General features: G+C 34.0%; 1 protein-coding gene across 1 annotated transcript in view; it reads right to left on the bottom strand.

Moving 5' to 3' along the window:
- LOC139900160 (uncharacterized) overlaps positions 1 to 17411 on the bottom strand; it is a 100839-nt gene extending 83428 nt beyond the window's left edge. The window contains exons 1-3 of the mRNA XM_071882954.1: positions 17381 to 17411; positions 15492 to 15629; positions 15109 to 15206 (exon numbers count right to left, since the gene is read on the bottom strand). Coding sequence (XP_071739055.1) covers positions 15109 to 15206; positions 15492 to 15629; positions 17381 to 17411 — 267 coding nt within the window. The remainder of the gene's footprint in view (positions 1 to 15108; positions 15207 to 15491; positions 15630 to 17380) is intronic.
- Positions 17412 to 21164: the final 3753 nt, after the last annotated feature.

Consider the following 21164-nt stretch of genomic DNA (forward strand, 5'->3'; position numbering starts at 1 on the left):
CAGGTGCATAACTATATGCACAAATCTTTCCTTCCGTAAATGAAGTGAGGTTGATTCATCCTATCGATTGAGGTGTTTTCAAGAATTATGAAAGTTTGAATGCAGATTGGAATCGTCAAGGTACAATTAAGGTTTTAGATGAAATCAAGTGGCAACTTGAAGAATTGTTTAGTTTCATATGTTATAATTAATTTTTTTTTTAATTGTTTAATGTTATTAGTCCACAGTCGATAATCCACAGTTGACAGTCCAATAATTCATATATATAGTTTAATATATAATATTCGAATTAATTAATACGTGTCGTGACCCGTATACGTCTCAGACTCGATCACAACTCAAACTATATATATTATTGTAGAATCAACCTCAACCATGTATAGAGAACTCGATCATTACTGCATATAAAGTGTCTATGGTGATTCCAAATAATATATATAGATGCGTCGATATGATATGTCAAAACCTTAAATACATGTCCCGATATTTAAAGTGCGTAAAATAAATAACAGAAATTAAATAACGATAAATAAAATTGCGAGAATTAAATTGCGATAATTAAATTGAGATAAATAAAATGTAATACGGAATTAATAGTTAGCTAGGATTTTGTTAGCGTGGATTCTTAACAAAATTTCATATTGTTGATTAGTGTGTTTCTAATCAATTTTTATTGTGTCCATTTTTTTTCTTCATTATGCCACTTGTTGGATTCTGATATGTCAAAATCCTAATATGAAATTTGAATTTGAATGAAAATAGTTATTCTTTGATGAACGGATACGTATATCGGTGGATGTAAGTAGGATAGTATATGACTGTTGAAACAGATTCGAAGAATGTACAGTGTAACTTATTAATGCGAAATCTAAATATTCCTCGGGTATTACCTACCCGTTAAAATATTTTCACCATTAACAGTTTGTACAATAAAAATTTTAATTACAATCTTTATGAAAACATATATACATATATATTTTCGTCAGACGTAATTATGGATTTAATGAGTCAATGTGATATTAAACTCATTTGGTTTACCATTAGAACTAGAATACATAATCTCTAAAACATTTAGAGATTACTTAATCGTCATGAAGAACGAAGATAATTGATGTAGAACGATACGTAGAATGGTGATTATACTCGAGGTACATAATGAGATGTTGAGACATGGATTGTTGATAGTACGGGTGTTGTTACTGATGGTACTGTTGGTGCCGGTGATGTTGCTGAAGCTGGTACATTTTGTACCATATTCTCCAGATTGATTACTCGAGCGCGAAGTTCGTTGACTTCTCCTATTATTCCAAGATGATTGTCGGTCGGAACGAGTAGATGAATAAGGTTTAGAATTTTAGATAGAATATAATCGTGACGAGCTACCCTGGAAATGAGGCTGAAGATGGTGTTTTGGATAGGTCCGCCGGTAAACGCTTCAGGTTCATTGTCAAGAGGTGAATTCGGTTGGTGGAAGGGATTTCCTTCTGCGCATTTCCATTAATTAAGTCGACTACGAACCCATCAGATGAATTGATAATGGCTGATTGGTTGATTCATGCCGATGACGCTGTTTTCAGAGCTTAGGTGAACATCTATGTCGGAATAACTGTCGGAATAACTATCGGAATAGCTATCGGAATCTGAGGAACTCGAACTGGTTGCAGGATTCATCTCGTACGATCAGATGAAGGATTTTCGATAAGAAATAGATTATAGGATGTAGATTAGTACCCTGCAATACATAGTTTACATATGCATATATAATACTAAAATCCCATAAGTTACGGAGGAATCTACGGAAGCTGTCAGGCAAAGGTAACAATAACAGATGTGCTAAGATATGAATTAGCAGATACGCTAAGATACGAATTTTGTCTATACACTATTCATACAATCATTGCAGTAAGATGTGTCTAGACTAAGAATGATAAACAGGTAATTTCCTAAGGATGATAAGCAGATGATTTCCGACTAGAAATGATAAGCAAAACTTTTGACATGCAGACACGGTCGAAGTCCAGACTCACTAATGCCTCCTAACGACTTATCAGTTAGACACACTAATGCATACCTAGTTCGCTAAGACCTCTGCTCTGATACCAACTGAAAGGACCCGTCCTAATCCATCCGGACAATGTCCATATCGATCACAAATGATTCACAATAGTCGGTTACATCGCGAGGTACTTGACCTCTATATGATACATTTTACAAACATTGCATTCATTTTTAAAAGACAACCTTTCATTTACATCGAATGTTGACGACATGCATACCATTTCATAATATAACCAACTATAATTGATTTAATAATAATCTTGATGAACTCGACGACTCGAATGCAACGTCTTTCGAAATATGCCATGAATGACTCCAAGTAATATCCCTAAAATGAGCAAATGCACAGCGGAAGATTTCTTTCATACCTGAGAATAAACATGCTTTAAAGTGTCAACCAAAAGGTTAGTGAGTTCATTAGTTTAACATAAATAATCATTTTCATCAATTTAATAGACCACAAGATTTTCATATATCATTTCTCATAAATATACGTCCCATGCATAGAGACAAAAAATATCATTCATATGGATTGAACACCTGGTAACCGACATTCACAATATGTATATAAGAATATCCCCATCATTCCGGGATCCTCCTTCGGACATGATATAATTTTCGAAGTACTAAAGCATCCTGTACTTTGGATGGGGCTTGTTGAGCCCGATAGATCTATCTTTAGAGTTCGCGTCAATTAGGGTGTCTGTTCCCTAATTCTTAGATTACCAGACTTAATAAAAGGGGCATATTCGATTTCGATAATTCAACCATAGAATGTAATTTCAATTACTTGTGTCCATTTCGTAAAACAGTTATAAAAACAGCGCATGTATTCTCAGTCCCAAAAATATAAATTGCGAAAGCATTTAAAAAAAGGAATAATGAAAACTCACCTAATGTATTTTGTAGTAAAAATACATATTACGACATTGAATAAATGCAGGGTTGGCCTCGGATTCACGAACCTATACCATTTGTATATATATTAAAATATATAATCGTAATCGAACAAATTTATATATTATAACCTTATATAGTAGTTATTTGATTTGTATATATAAAAAAAATGATTTTTATTCGTATGGTTTTGAAATATACCTAATTTGTTCTATATGGGCATTTATATAAAGATTATTAATATAATTAATTAATACTTATATGTATTATTACTTTTAAGTATATTTTTATATACATCATAATATGTAATAGTAATAATAGTGAATAAAAGTCGTATTTGATTATAATTATAATAATTTTCAATGTTGATAATACTAATAATAATAACCTTATTATTGATACTTAGGTTAATGATAATAACACCAATACTAATAAAATGATAATAATACCAATATTTATGAACAAAAATCGTATTATTTTTCATGATAATAATAATATTAATCATACTCCTAATAATGATATTAATACTAAAAATTTATATTTTTAGTAATACTTATAATACTAATGATAATATTATTTTTTACTATTAATATATATACGATTCCTATATAACTAACATTTTCGTTTTAAAGTTAATGAGCATAATAAATAGTAATTATTAATTAAGTCCTCATTAATATTTATGTTAAATTTTAATCCTTTAAGTACTATACACACACACACACACACACACACACACACACACATATATATATATATATATATATATATATATATATATATATATATATATATATATATATATATATATATATATATATATATATATATATATATATATATATATATTGTGACAACCCAAACCAACCACCGACTAAACCTCGTTAAATTTTAGCTAAAAATTTTTTTTTGCTGGAAGACTGTTTGCGCGCCGCGCAAAAGCTGGCTGTTGCCGGTTGCCTTTAATGCGAAAAAGATGAGCGACTTCCCGACACATTTAGCCAAAACGCTTTTAACCGTACATTAATATATGTAAAACTAGCACATAACTAAGGTTTGAGCGAGTTTTACAAAGTGGGGCCCACACGTGCCCAAATTGCCACTAAGTGTAAGAATACAAGTTTAATACAAATTAGAGTTTCGACCACAAAAGTTTAATTGCCAAACGACACAACGAGCATGGTGTTTGGGGTTAAACTACCCAAGTCTCGGTCAAACTCCAAGCCAAAACCAAAAGCGCTTCTTAATCATTGAAGCGGGAAACTCAATCCAAGGTAATGCCCTTACCCTTATCCACACACGAACCTATAAAAAGGTAAACAACGAGAGGGTAAGCAAAGCTTAGTGAGCACAATAATTATACATATACATATATAATCTACCTACTTGCATCACTTACGCAACCTCATACGCGGGATCAACAATTCGACAATCATGCAACAATAATATGCATATACCAATATCCGCAATTCCACAAGTAGCTAATAATACAATAGCATACGATTCATAATTAAGCACTTTCACTACATAATTCACGCAACCTTGGTTAACCGATTCGAACAAGGGAAACGGTACTTACAAGACCGTTGGAGTTCATAACATCCACTAGTGTTACTTACACACCGCGTAATCACTAGTCCCCGGGTGATGTCTTAAACACCGCGACTAACTCACCCTTACAACAATGTGGCGTCTTAAACACCGCGACGAATCCACACTTCATTCAATACAATGAGTGGTGTCTTGAACACCGCGACACTTCCACTCCCATGACATTGTGGCGTCTTAAACACCGCGACAATACCACAAGTCAATTACACAATGAGTAGTGCCTTAAACACCGCGACAATACTACTCGTTACCTAGAATGTGGTGTCTTGAACACCGCGACAATGCCACATTCACGCAACACAAATAAATACATTATATACACATACGCATAATTATTCCACTCACCTTAAACCTTCGGTGATTATTAAACCAAGCTTGAATTCCAAGGTAACGTACCTATTTCACAAGCATATAATTAATCAATCAACTTGGCCTAATCTCATAACACACACCATCCTAGGTCATCTTGACCCATTTTGACACTTAACCCTAATTTGGGTCATTCTTACCAAAAACCCTAACTCTTGGCACTCAAGGCCTTCATACACTTTAAATCACTAGGTTTTAACACAAAACACTAATAACGTTAACCAATCTTGGTCCATTTTGACCCGTTTGACTCAATAAAAGTCAATACACCCATTTTGGGTCATTTATACCCAAATCACACCCATTTTCACTTCCTTAAGGTGTTCTAGCAAATTATTAGCCAATTAGGGTTTCATAACAACAATTAATACATTTAAAACCTTAGCTTACACATAATTGAGTCTACATGACCCAATTTACCCAAGAACCCCCAAATTTACCAACAAATGGGTTTTATGAGTAACACTAACTCAAACCCTTACCCATACACGAAATCAAAACAAGAATTGAAAGTTAAGGCGTACCACAACTATCAAGATGTAGCAATTGACGAGATGAACAACTTTAGAACTTGGACTTTAGCAAGAAACCCTCTTCTTCCTCTTCAAAGTGAGCTTTCCCTCTCTAAAACTCACTCTCTCACTAAAATCAATTTGGATAAGTGTTGGTGGTTGTGGGAGTGATTAATGAACTCCCAAAACTGATCCAAAGGCATTAAATTCGGCTCTAAAGTGCATTTACCAAAATACCCTCGTTTCCATTTAATTAAAAGCAAAAATGAGCTGGCAGACAGGATCTGCGCGGCGCGCCCCTATCTGCGAGGCGCGCATATGGTCTGTTTCAGCTACTTCTTCCATTTTACAACATAACGAAAACTCTATACCCCGGTTTACTATTTACACATTATATACAATAAAAATACACGGGTCTTACAACTCTCCCCCACTTATTCGGATTGCGTCCTCGCAATCCAAGCCGCATGACAAGCGGGAAGATACACGAACACAAACTCTTCGGGCTCCCATGTAAACTCGGAACCTTTATTCCGTCGCCATTGAACTTTGTAGGTCCTAACCTCCTTATGTCTCAATCGTTTGACCTTCTCATCAAGTATGGCAATCGGCTCTTCAATATACTCCAACTTATTGTTTAGTTCGATCTCATCTAAAGGCATCCATGAGGAATCGTCCGCAAGACACTTACGGAGGTGAGAAACATGAAACGTATTATGGATCCCCGCAAGCTCTTCGGGCAATTCCAATCGATATGCAACTTCGCCAACACGAGCCAAAACTTTAAACGGCCCAATATACCGAGGACCTAACTTTCCCCGTTTTCGAAATCGAATAATACCCTTCCATGGCGAAACCTTAAGCATGACCATGTCGCCCTCTTGGAATTCGATCGTCCGTCTACGTTTATCGGCATACGACTTTTGCCTATCTTGAGCCTTTTTCAAATGCTCCCGGATAATATCAATCTTGTTATTCGTCTCTAGAACCAAATCGGTACTCCCGATTTCCCTTTGTCCCACTTCTCCCCAACAAATGGGAGTTCGACACCTTCGACCATAAAGCATCTCGTACGGTGGCATCCCGATACTAGTATGAAAACTATTATTGTACGAAAATTCCACCAAAGGTAGATGCTCATCCCAACTACCACCGAAATCGATAATGCACGCCCGTAACATATCTTCTAAAGTTTGGTTCGTACGTTCGGTTTGACCGTCCGTTTAAGGATGATACGCCGTGCTCAACTTTAATTGTGTACCCATATCTTCGTGAAACTTTTCCCAAAATCGAGATGTAAAACGGGTATCTCGATCCGAAATAATAGATATAGGAACGCCATGTCGCGAGACCACTTCCTTGATAAACAACTTAGCCAAGGCCTCCGACGATATTGCTTCTTTAATAGGAAGAAACAAAGCGCTTTTCGTCAACCGGTCCACGATCACCCAAATCGAATCATATTGAGTTCTCGCCGTCTTAGGTAATTTAGTGATGAAATCCATGGTAATGTGCTCCCATTTCCATTTCGGGATCTCTAACGGTTGCAACTTACCATACGGCTTTTGATGCTCGGCTTTAACTTGCAAACAAGTAACACATCGTTCAACGTATTTTACAACATCGCGTTTCATGCCCGGCCACCAATAATCTTTCTTCAAGTCATGATACATTTTCGTCGCGCCCGGATGAATGGAATATTTCGACTTATGTGCTTCATCGAGTAACACCCGTCGGTAATCACCCGCCTTAGGCACCCACACCCTTCCTTGAAACGACAATAAACCCCGCGGGCCCATTGTAATGAACTCCGATTGGCCCACAATTCGTTCCGCGTGCTTATCGTGAACATAAGCCTCTATTTGGTCTTCACCCATCTTTTCAAGAAAGTCATTAGTGATAATCAAACGTAACGATGCTACACGTATCGCCGGATGTTGAGTCTTCCGACTTAACGCATCCGCGACCACATTCGCCTTACCCGGATGGTAAAGTATCTCACAATCAAAATCCTTCACCACATCCATCCATCTACGTTGACGATAATTCAAATCTCTTTGAGTAAAAAGATGTTTCAAATTCTTATGATCCGAATATATCGTACACTTGACACCATACAAGTAATGGCGCCAAATTTTCAACGCATGCACAACCGCCGCCATTTCAAGATCATGAGTCGGGTACCTCGTTTCGTGTTCCTTTAATTGCCGAGAGGCATAAGCAATGACTTTACCCCTTTGCATAAGAACGCACCCGAGCCCATTTAAGGAAGCATCACAATAAACCACCATGTCTTCGACGCCTTCCGGTAACACTAATACCGGAGCTTGACACAACTTCTCTTTCAATAATTGAAAAGCAATTTCTTGCTCGTTTTCCCAATTGAACTTAGCACTCTTCCTCGTCAACTTTGTTAATGGAGAAGCAATCTTAGAAAAGTCTTGGATAAACCGACGATAATAACCGGACAATCCGAGAAAACTTCAGATCTCCGTGGGCGTAGTCGGTCGTCCCCAACTCTTCACCGTCTCAATCTTCCCCGGATCCACTTGGATACCGCTTTCGTTCACAATGTGACCAAGGAATTGAACCTCCCTTAGCCAAAATTCACATTTAGAGAACTTTGCATACAACTTCTCTTTTCTTAGCGTCTTCAAAACTTCACGCAAGTGACGTTCATGTTCGTGCATACTTTTCGAGTAGACTAGTATGTCGTCAATGAACACAATAACCGACTTGTCCAACATAGGTTGGCACACCCGGTTCATAAGATCCATGAATGCCGCCGGTGCATTCGTAAGACCGAAGGGCATAACTACAAATTCATAATGCCCGTAACGCGTTCGGAAAGCCGTTTTCTCAATATCTTCCTCACGGACCCGCAGTTGGTGATAGCCGGACCGTAGGTTGATCTTAGAGAAATACGTTGCGCCTTGAAGTTGATCAAACAAATCGTCGATCCTAGGTAGTGGATAACGATTCTTGATCGTCACTTTATTCAACTCACGGTAATCAATGCACATACGCATACTACCGTCTTTCTTCTTCACAAATAAGACCGGAGCGCCCCATGGCGAAGCACTCGGTCGGATAAAACCCTTCTCGAGCAATTCTTGAATTTGATTCAATAACTCTTGCATCTCCGTTGGTGCTAAACGATAAGGAGTTTTAGCAATGGGGGTAGCCCCCGGAACCAACTCGATGCGAAATTCTACTTGTCTTTCCGCCGGAACACCCGGTAACTCATCCGGAAAGACATCTTCAAACTCATTAACTACCGGAATTTCACGAATAGGTGGTGGCTCATTACGAGTGTCGACAACATGAGCAAGGGAAGCCATACCACCGGTAATAACGTGACGTCGTGCCCGAGCAAAAGTGCATATCGGCACCGATCTCCTTCGTTTATCACCATGAATAATCATCTCTCCCCCACTTGGGGTCTTTACACGAATAAACTTGTCGTGGCATGCAATATCGGCTCTATAACGATCGAGCCAATCCATACCAACGACTACATCAAAATCACCCAAAGTCATCGGAATAAGATCAATTTCGAAACTTTCGGCGCCAAACACAACATTGCAATTTTTACACACATCAACCACTAGTGCCGTCTTGCCATCCGCTATTTCAACTTCTACCGGACGACTCAACTTTACTAGCGGTTTACTTAACTTAGGCACAAATCTTGGAGATACGAAAGACAAATTAGCACCACTATCAAAAAGTATCCGAGCCGGATTAGAGTTAACCATGAAAGTACCTGAAACGACTTCATTGGATTGTTTAGCTTCTTCATTAGACATCAAGTAGTTACGACCCCTAGCCGTACCCGCCGCCTTCTCGATTCATTTAGTATTATCATTACGCAACTCGGGACACTCGGGTTTCTTGTGTCCTTCTTTCCCACAATTGTAGCAAGTGAATTTGGTAGTAGAAGATGGTTTGGTGCAATCACGGGCCATGTGCCCCCTTCGCCCACAATTATGACAAGAATAGGGGAAATCCCCCGAAGCACCCTTCTTCACACTCCCCACACTCTCGGTTGCGCCTTTCTTTGACTTCTTGCTTGAAAAATTTGAATGACTCGAACCTTCAAACTTCCTCTTCCTCAACACAAGCGCTTCAAACCCTTTTGCCATATTAAACAATTCATCGAAGCTCTTCACCACATTCACACTAATCTTTTCTTGATAACTATCATTCAAGGTTCGATAGAAATCTTCTTTCAACATTTTATCATTCCCGACATACTCCGGGCAAAATTGCGTCCTGGACAAGAACACAGATTTGAGAGTGTTCAAGTCCATCGACCCTTGCCTCAAGGTACGTAGCTCGTCCTTAAGCCTTGTAAGATCGGCCGAAGTTCGGTACTCATCGAAGAACTCCTCTTTAAATTCGTCCCAATTGAAGTCCATACATTGTTCTTCACCATAGAGTTGGATCTTTGCATCCCACCATAACTTCGCATCACCCCGTAACATGCTACAACCATACCTAGTCTTTTTATCGGGAGGGCACTCACAAGTACGGAAAGCCCCCTCCATATCGGAGATGAATCGGGCACTCTTGAGTGGGTCCCTATCGCCCTCAAAAGTAGGAGGTTGAGCATCCTTAAAGTTCTTGAAGAAAAAGTCACGCCTTCCCACATTTTCTTCTTGAAGAGCAATCTTAATTTGCTCCTTAACCATAGTGACGACATGTTCGTCAATCGTCTCTAAAAACATCTTCTTAACATCTTCGCGAAACTCCGCCTTTTGGCGTTGAAAGATGGCCTCAACCTTGGCCGTGAACTCGGGGTCCTCGCTCGTGCCCCCATTATCGGTGTCGTGTCCGTTTCTCATCTTCATTCTATAAAACGGAAAAGATTAAACAACGAAACTAAAGACATGACACATATATACATATACACCATACCACTCCATCTCGCTCGACAATCGTCGTACATCGCTTGTTTGACACGATTTGCACCCGTAGTAAGGGTAGCTAATCATTACTACGCGAGCACGTCGCGTTAACTCGCGAGTACAACGTTCATTTCGCTCGATGATTGCTATACAACACAAACAATAACGCATGATTAGTTCATATAAACCTATGCGCTAACCAAGACCCGGTCCGACCCAAAGTCCTACAAGTCCGCACAATGCACACACAAAAGTCTAAGTCTAGGCGCCTATCTCAAGTCACCTAAATCCCTTAGACCATGCTCTGATACCACTTGTGACAACCCAAACCAACCACCGACTAAACCTCGTTAAATTTTAGCTAAAAAATTTTTTTTGCTGGAAGACTGTTTGCGCGCCGCGCGCCCCAGCTTGCGCGCCGCGCAAAAGCTGGCTGTTGCCGGTTGCCTTTAATGCGAAAAAGATGAGCGACTTCCCGACACATTTAGCCAAAACGCTTTTAACCGTACATTAATATATGTAAAACTAGCACATAACTAAGGTTTGAGCGAGTTTTACAAAGTGGGGCCCACACGTGCCCAAATTGCCACTAAGTGTAAGAATACAAGTTTAATACAAATTAGAGTTTCGACCACAAAAGTTTAATTGCCAAACGACACAACGAGCATGGTGTTTGGGGTTAAACTACCCAAGTCTCGGTCAAACTCCAAGCCAAAACCAAAAGCACTTCTTAATCATTGAAGCGGGAAACTCAATCCAAGGTAATGCCCTTACCCTTATCCACACACGAACCTATAAAAAGGTAAACAACGAGAGGGTAAGCAAAGCTTAGTGAGCACAATAATTATACATATACATATATAATCTACCTACTTGCATCACTTACGCAACCTCATACGCGGGATCAACAATTCGACAATCATGCAACAATAATATGCATATACCAATATCCGCAATTCCACAAGTAGCTAATAATACAATAGCATACGATTCATAATTAAGCACTTTCACTACATAATTCACGCAACCTTGGTTAACCGATTCGAACAAGGGAAACGGTACTTACAAGACCGTTGGAGTTCATAACATCCACTAGTGTTACTTACACACCGCGTAATCACTAGTCCCCGGGTGATGTCTTAAACACCGCGACTAACTCACCCTTACAACAATGTGGCGTCTTAAACACCGCGACGAATCCACACTTCATTCAATACAATGAGTGGTGTCTTGAACACCGCGACACTTCCACTCCCATGACATTGTGGTGTCTTAAACACCGCGACAATACCACAAGTCAATTACACAATGAGTAGTGCCTTAAACACCGCGACAATACTACTCGTTACCTAGAATGTGGTGTCTTGAACACCGCGACAATGCCACATTCACGCAACACAAATAAATACATTATATACACATACGCATAATTATTCCACTCACCTTAAACCTTCGGTGATTATTAAACCAAGCTTGAATTCCAAGGTAACGTACCTATTTCACAAGCATATAATTAATCAATCAACTTGGCCTAATCTCATAACACACACCATCCTAGGTCATCTTGACCCATTTTGACACTTAACCCTAATTTGGGTCATTCTTACCAAAAACCCTAACTCTTGGCACTCAAGGCCTTCATACACTTTAAATCACTAGGTTTTAACACAAAACACTAATAACGTTAACCAATCTTGGTCCATTTTGACCCGTTTGACTCAATAAAAGTCAATACACCCATTTTGGGTCATTTATACCCAAATCACACCCATTTTCACTTCCTTAAGGTGTTCTAGCAAATTATTAGCCAATTAGGGTTTCATAACAACAATTAATACATTTAAAACCTTAGCTTACACATAATTGAGTCTACATGACCCAATTTACCCAAGAACCCCCAAATTTACCAACAAATGGGTTTTATGAGTAACACTAACTCAAACCCTAACCCATACACGAAATCAAAACAAGAATTGAAAGTTATGGCATACCACAACTATCAAGATGTAGCAATTGACGAGATGAACAACTTTAGAACTTGGACTTTAGCAAGAAACCCTCTTCTTCCTCTTCAAAGTGAGCTTTCCCTCTCTAAAACTCACTCTCTCACTAAAATCAATTTGGATAAGTGTTGGTGGTTGTGGGAGTGATTAATGAACTCCCAAAACTGATCCAAAGGCATTAAATTCGGCTCTAAAGTGCATTTACCAAAATACCCTCGTTTCCATTTAATTAAAAGCAAAAATGAGCTGGCAGACAGGATCTGCGCGGCGCGCCCCTATCTGCGCGGCGCGCATATGGTCTGTTTCAGCTACTTCTTCCATTTTACAACATAACGAAAACTCTATACCCCGGTTTACTATTTACACATTATATACAATAAAAATACACGGGTCTTACATATATATATATATATATATATATATATATATATATATATATATATATATATATATATATATATATATATATATATATATATATATATATATATATATATATATATATATATATATATATATATATATATATATATATATATATGTATGTGTTCATGTGATTATTTCATATAGCTATATATATCATCATAACTTGCATCTTTGATTAATCTTAACATCATACCTATGATTTATACATATATTTCCAAGTTTAAGTCAAAACCATAATATATTTACTTTCAATTCATAATTATTAACAACTATGTTGTTTTCTAACTATTTTATCATCATAAATTTATAACTTTACACAATAATAATAATAATAGTAATAATAATAATAACAAGTATAATAATAATACTAATCATAATAATAATAATAATAATAATAATAATAATAATAATAATAATAATAATAATAATAATAATAATAATAAAAGAAAAGAAAAAAAAAATTCTACCTCATAAGTGTTCAAAAAAAATAATTGCCTACGCCTGGGCTTGAACCCGAGACCTCTCGGTAATCCGACATTACACCAAACCGTCTACTCCACTTCACTTATCTGTTTTACAACCCACTCGATTGTTTATAACCCATGTTTAAACTGTTTTCTTATTCATCTCCTTCTTCAAGATCGAATCAATCCAATCTCAAATTCAATAACAAATATAACGAGTTTGTTGATTTATTTAAAACTTGAAAACGTTTACTAATCTGTAACTGTGTTTTTGATTAACGAAAACAAAAACAAAAAAAATATATAAATAAGAACAAGCAGTCGCTGCTGTAGCAGCTCTTAAAAAAAAAATTGATGTTTTGATTTCGTGAACGATTTAGGCCAAGGTTATAACATAAAGTATGTTTCTAATCACTCATATAAACTTTTCAAATCGTTAATTGAACTTGAAACGTCAAAACAAAATCAAATTTTACTAAGAACGAATCTGTTGACTTTATTTATAACAAACTTTGACTCGACAATTCTTGCTCGTTAGAACGAATTAGAAACCGAGATTTTGAAGATAGTTTGAATGGAAGATTCCTAAGGTAACTACATTATTAGTTTTTGAAAAACAGATTCGAAATTGAATTAAAAAAAAAATGAGCAGCGTACAAGTAAAAGAAGAAAACAGAGAAAAAAAATAAATAAATAAATAAAACGTTGTGCTCTCCCATCTCCATCTGGTTTCTGTTTCGACATCTAGTGATAACAAATAAAAGGATCTATTAGCTGTACACAATATCTGGTGGGATTGGTGGCCACTTCTTCACGGGTGCAAGATCAGAAGAGAACAAACAGATTAAAACAAAAAAAAATGACTGTTATATATCTATTTCTATATATTTATTATTTTAGTTTTTTTTAATAAAATATTTTATTAATAATAATAACAAATAATAATAATAATAATAATAATAATAATAATAATAATAATAATATATCAATGATCATGATTCTTTTTAATAATAATACAAGTAATATCAAGTTATATATTTTAGTTATATATATATTAACAATACAAATAATAATATTGATAACAATAATGAGAGTAGCACTAAATATATTAAAATAATCAATCAATAATGTCAAACTTCCTATCTACATATATATATATATATATATATATATATATATATATATATATATATATATATATATATATATATATATATTAATATTAACATGAAATAATAATGAGAGTAATAATAATAATATTGATATAATACTATATTCAAACTTGTGATTATATATTATTAGTTGTGGAAAAATTCAAAATTCATAACATATATTTTATCATGACTTTTATAGGATAGTTATTATTTATAAATTTCATATATTATGATATACATAATAATAATAATGATACATGTACATTATATTTTATATATATATATATATATATATATATATATATATATATATATATATATATATATATATATGCATTTTTAATTACATCTAATTATTTTGTATCTTATTTTATGTATTATATTTTATCATTTCAAGTTAATATACATATACTTACATTTATATATACATATTTATTTTTAACAACATAAATTTTAATTAACTAAAGTATACTTTATTAATTTAAAATATTATATATACATATATTTATTTTCTTTATATCTACATATGTATTTACATATTTATTTACAAAGGATTGTTCGTGAATCGTCGGAAATAGTCAAGGTCAGATGCATTCATGGAAATAGTTCAAACATTATGAGACTCAGTTTAATAGACTTTGCTTATCGTGTCAAAACTATATAATATTATATTTAAATTTGGTCAAAAATTTTCGGGTCATTACAGACTCCATCTTACACCGTGTGCTCCAAGCTAAAATAAGCCCACTTCCAACTATCTTTAAAAGAATGCATGCAATAACAGCAACAATAGAGAAATAACCTACAAAATACCAACACAATAACTAACAGAACAAAATATGTTTCATGCTGGATTATCATTTTAATAATCACAAGATAGTTCAATCTCACTCTCAGTGTATCTTGAGGTAACGATGAAAAAAATGTCAATAACGGTCATTAAATAATTAGTTAGGTTGCATACACTTGAATAAAATACCATCTTCTCTATGCAACTTGAAATTGGAAAATCATATCTATTTAAAAATACGAAAAATTTAATACGCGCTATAGATTAAAAAATTTCGTAAATCAAACCCCTAATCACGATTTATCGAATGATGTTCCACAAGGTCAACTCGAATAGTCTCGCGCATGTCTGAATCACATAATTCCTTGGTGGTTTCTGTTCGTGCAAAACGTTCGATTCTAGTACTACCATGTAGATTTTCGCCAGCACCTAGACCTTATACGTTCACACAATATAATTGAAACACACATGGTTTTTGTAAGGAAAAACAATAGTCGAACATAACTTATAAATCCGATGAGTAAAACATGAGTTTTGAACATTAGAATTTTTATTAACATATAGAGTGAAAAATTCAAAACTGAGTGTTTTTTCGCACATACGGAGTATATTGTTATAAATAATGATAATAAATATTGAATCATTTATTGTATTATATACCTATATCTAAAAGGTAAACTGGAAATGAATAGTACTATTTATCTTTCCAAACTTAACCTCTTAACTTTCATTAAAATACAAATCGAACCCCCCTCTTATACTTATATTTTTTCCCAAATTTCACACGCTTAACCCCCTAACTTTTATTAAAATACAAATCGAACCCCCACTTTACTAACTTTTTTTTTACTAATATTCAATTTTCACAAACTTAACCCCCTAACTTTCTTTAAAATACAAATCGAACCCCCACTTTATACGTATATTTTTTCCCAAATTTCACAAGCTTAACCCCCTAACTTTTATTAAAATACAAATCGAACCCCCACTGTACTAACTTTTTTTTTACTAATATTCAATTTTCACAAACTTAACCCCCTAACTTTTATTAAAATACAAATCGAACCCCCACTTTATACGTAAAGTTTTTTTCAAATTTCACAAACTTAACCCACTAACTTTTATTAAAATACAAATCGAACCCCCACTTTACTAACTTTTTTTTTTAAAATAAAACCCGAACGCTAAAAGAAGCAACTTTCACAAAAGGAACAACCCTTCAATGTTATGTCGAAAAAAATTCTTTTTTACAAAATAGATCAAGACTTTTTTTTTTAACTCGCATTCAAAACGAAGCCCCCGGCGCGAAGCGAGGGCTCCACAACTAGTTGTAACTAAGTTGCGAATCTATTACTGTATACTAGAACCCATCAGTTATCACAATGTTTACATTATACTCTCTTGTCGATCGATTGATATCGTAAATGCTAAGATCCTTATTGAACACCAAGTCTCCTCAACATAATAATGAAAACAAGTTTTTTTTTTAAAGGACAATCTCTTCGACTCTTTGTACGTAACGCTATACAGTAGAATATACCATAACATAACAAATCTGACATACATGTCAACTTCAATACTTCACTAGCTTATACATTAAAGTTTACGGAGTACTACGTATAATATAATGATAAATAAATAATAAAAAATGAGAAACGGCGTGAGGGTCTCGATAAAGACGTACGTACGTCATGCTTTCACCGTAAACTTATGCCCACTAGTGCCCCCACCCTTGTTTCCTTCCGCAGTTTCGCTACTAAAATTATTGTCCACTAACCAACTAAATTAATTAATTTTTAAGTTAATTTTGACATCATATGATGATCATAATATTAATTAGTTAGTATATTGATCTGATTTAAATTATCATTTTACTCGTTCCTCAAAAACCTCACTTCTATATTTGACGGTTTTTGACCTTTCTTTTTATTCTTCCGAAAAAAGACAAACTTTTATAACAAAATTAATTTTCATCAAAGATGAAAGAGCCATCTGAACCACAAACGAGATCAGTTTTATCACTTTCTAATATACTTAGTCGTGTGTTTACATATTGTTATCATGGTTTCCTTTGATCGACTAATCCACAAAATCTAAACTCACCGTCACACTTTCGAACCACTAACTAAAGGTTCGACTAATATATCTTTTTTGACCCGAAGTATGAACAATCTAGGTGTTCTTACCTTTAAGCACATGCCACCCTGATTCTTCCATTTTTTAATTTACAATCATTAATTTATTCATTTTTGTATAGTTAAATTCTACTATAAATTGATGTACGTGTGATAATGTCTCAATTTATTGAATATTTAACTGCAAATTAAGGACCAAACTAAGCTGAGCAAATCATTAATTTTGATACTATGGGTTATATGTAGTATGTCGATATCGAAAGGCTTATAAATTAGCGGTATGTTATGAGCCTCTTCAACTAAACAGTGGTGTAGCACGAATAATTTTGTTGAGGAGGTGAACATAACATATATTATCTAAAAGATCAAATGAATATAGCGTATAATATTAATTTCTAGTTTGTTAAAAGCAGTATTGGAAAAAATTCGAATACTCGCCGATTAATCTCCGATTAATCATTTTTAAGAATAATCTGTTCCGATTTTCTAAAATCCGTTAATTAATAGGTCAACGTCAATTCATTAGTAAAAATCAAATTTAGTAATCAAAGTCGGTGAGGTCAAACATTGTCAACATTTTAATATGAATTTAAGCTAAAACTTTATAGTTTTTGAAGAATATAAACAATTATGTTGAAGTTTATGCTTATGTTTATAGTTTTCTTCTATATTTACACATATAATTTTTAAAAATTTAATGTATAAATGTATAAAGTACAATCCGATTAATCTCCGAATTGCCGATTAATTCTTCCATAGTTTCGACCGATTAATCCCCGAATAGCGAATTTTGCAACCTTGGTTAAAAGGTATGTATGTATCTATCTATAAAAAATAGTAATATAACGACGAAATGATCTGAATATCAGGTAACCAAAAGTTAAAATTGTAGCTCTATGAATTGCGATCGTCTGAACTTTATAATCGGATAAATATGAGTCCGCATTACTTAATCCATTATGAGCGCCTTCACCGTTTTGATTATATCTCCTTCATACGAACTCCGATTTTATTGCCTAAAAAGCTCAAATATTCGTAACTAAAAAGACTAAATCTCATTGCTTAATATGATGACCCGAAAATTTCTGACCAAATTTAAACTTTATCTTTAAATGATTTAATGTTTTCGACACGATAAGTAAAGTCTGTAATGTTGAGTCTCAAAGTTTTGGAACTATATTCATGTAATCAATTATTCTTTGACTGTTCTCGAAGATTCACGAACAATATATATATAACTTAATGTGCATATATATATATATATATATATATATATATATATATATATATATATATATATATATATATATATATATATATATATACATATACATATATATATATATATATATATATATATATATATATATACATATATATACATGATTTCAAGTTATTTAGTAAACAATATTAACATTCGATTATTGATTCGATTAATATTTAGATAAGTTAACTAAAACGTTTAAGATGAACCAGTAAAACACTAATTTGCTACAATATTTTCGAATTGCTACAGTACCCGAAAAGCTACAGTGTTTTCGAAAATCACTATTTGCTACAGTAAAAAAATATTTCAAAATGAAAATGTATATGTATATACTACGAGACGATGATTTATAGAAGTAAATGACCAAAACACTCGAAAGTTTAAGATACACTTTGAGTGATATAGTTTATTGAAAATTTAAGAATATATTTTAACAAAGGTACGAGTCACGAAACGTAAAGAGCCAGTTTTCTCAGCGTATGAATGGACATTCGAAAAAATCGGAACCGGGACAAAAGTCGCGTGATGACGTACGACTTATCGGAACAAAAATTACAAGTCAACTATGCACGTGAATTTAATATAATATATAATTAATTATATAAATTATATATTATAAATATAATTAATAAATATGTCGACAAGCGTAGGACAAAAAAGATTGTGAGCTGGAAAAAGAGGCCATACGATCGCATGGCCATTGTACCTCAGACCCATGCGATCGCATGGAGGGCAGGGACAGGCCACATCTATAAATTTGATCGAATTCGCGATTTGTTTCTCACAATTCAATTCACTCTCATCTCTGTCTCTTTATATATACTTATATTATTATTATTATTATTATTATTATTATTATTATTATTATTATTATTATTATTATTATTATTATTATTATTATTATTATTATTATTATTATTATTACTATTAAGATTAATATTATTATTATTATTATTAGTAATATTATATTATTAGTATTATACATAAAATACTACGACAAGGTTATGTCCAAACGATTTCAAAAATGGCTATCGAGTGAGTCAAAGCTAAGGAAACTATGGGATATAGCTAAGGAAATTATGGGTAATGTTCGGGGGTATATTTATGAATCAAACCTAGTGTTTATCATCTCTGTTGCGTCTACGTACTTTCCTACAATATTGAATCACAATATTGATACGTGAGCATTCATATCTTATCTTTTGTATATTAATTGTGTATCCATGTCTAGTGCTCGAGTATATATATTTATGCATGCTTGTATGCTAAATTTTGTCGTTAAACAGTATATAATAGATCACGAATTAAATACATATATTACTGGTAAAAGGTATATGATATACATGTTTTTGGAAAGCTGGCGAAAAATCAATAACTTTTCATTTAGAAATAGCGTAATTTCGATGAATGAATTAAAAGATATGGTCAACTGAATTATGATTGACGTTAATTGGAATTGCTTTTGAATCTGCAATTAATATTTAAACAACTTGTTTGTAAGATTGATAAATTGAATTTTTGAATATTACCAAACGAGTAAATGAATCCTTTTATAAGGCACGTCTCGTTTTGTTGAACTATTGTCAAAATTGACTTTTTGAAACGACTTTGGATAACTTTTATATGTCGATCTCGAGCATTAAGATTGTGATACACTATGACCTGACCTAGCTTGATAGACATTTATTGACCAACATATGTTCTCTAGGTTGAGATCTACGATTATTTGGTATTCCGAGTTTTGGTCACATTTCGGTAAACGACTTTATGTGCTACTAATGTGAGTTTCATTTGCTCCCTTTTTAATTGCTTTTGCAATCTATATTTTTGGGCTGAGAATACATGCACTTTATTTTAAAAAAAATGGATACAAGTACATACTAAATTCTACACAGAGTTTGAACCGAAAATCCCTTAGCTTTGGTAAGTAGTAACTGCCGGTTATAAGAACTGGTAGGCGCGAGTAGTAGTATATGGATCCATAGGGCTTGATATCCCCGTCCGAGCTAGAGCACCAGCCTTTTAACGGACGTATGCTATTTGAGAAGCGTACACGTTGATTTGCGTGTATTATTAATATGATTATACAAAGGGTACAAATTATATATACGTTAAGTTTAGTTACCAGGGTGCTCAATTTCGTAGAATATTTTGATAAACGTTTCGGATGAAACAACTGAAATCTTGTGATCCACCTTTATATACAGATTATGCGAAACACTAAAACTATGAACTCACCAACCTTTGTGTTGACACTTGTTAGCATGTTTATTCTCAGGTTCCCTAGAAGTCTTCCGCTGTTTGCTTATATGTTAGACAAGCTATGTGCATGGAGTCTTACATGGCATATTTATCAAGGAAGCGTTGCATTCACCAAATCATCACAATGTATCTTATTTTGACTGCATTGTCAACGAAATTACTATTGTAAACTATTATTTACGGTGATTGTCTATATGTAGAAATTATCAGATGTCGAAAACCTTTGATTTAAATATTCATTTATGGTGTGCCTTTTCAAAAGAATGCAATGTTTACAAAACGTATCATATAGAGGTCAAATACCTC

The sequence above is a fragment of the Rutidosis leptorrhynchoides genome, chromosome 3 (genome assembly GCF_046630445.1).
Source record: "Rutidosis leptorrhynchoides isolate AG116_Rl617_1_P2 chromosome 3, CSIRO_AGI_Rlap_v1, whole genome shotgun sequence".
Classification (NCBI taxonomy): domain Eukaryota; kingdom Viridiplantae; phylum Streptophyta; class Magnoliopsida; order Asterales; family Asteraceae; genus Rutidosis; species Rutidosis leptorrhynchoides.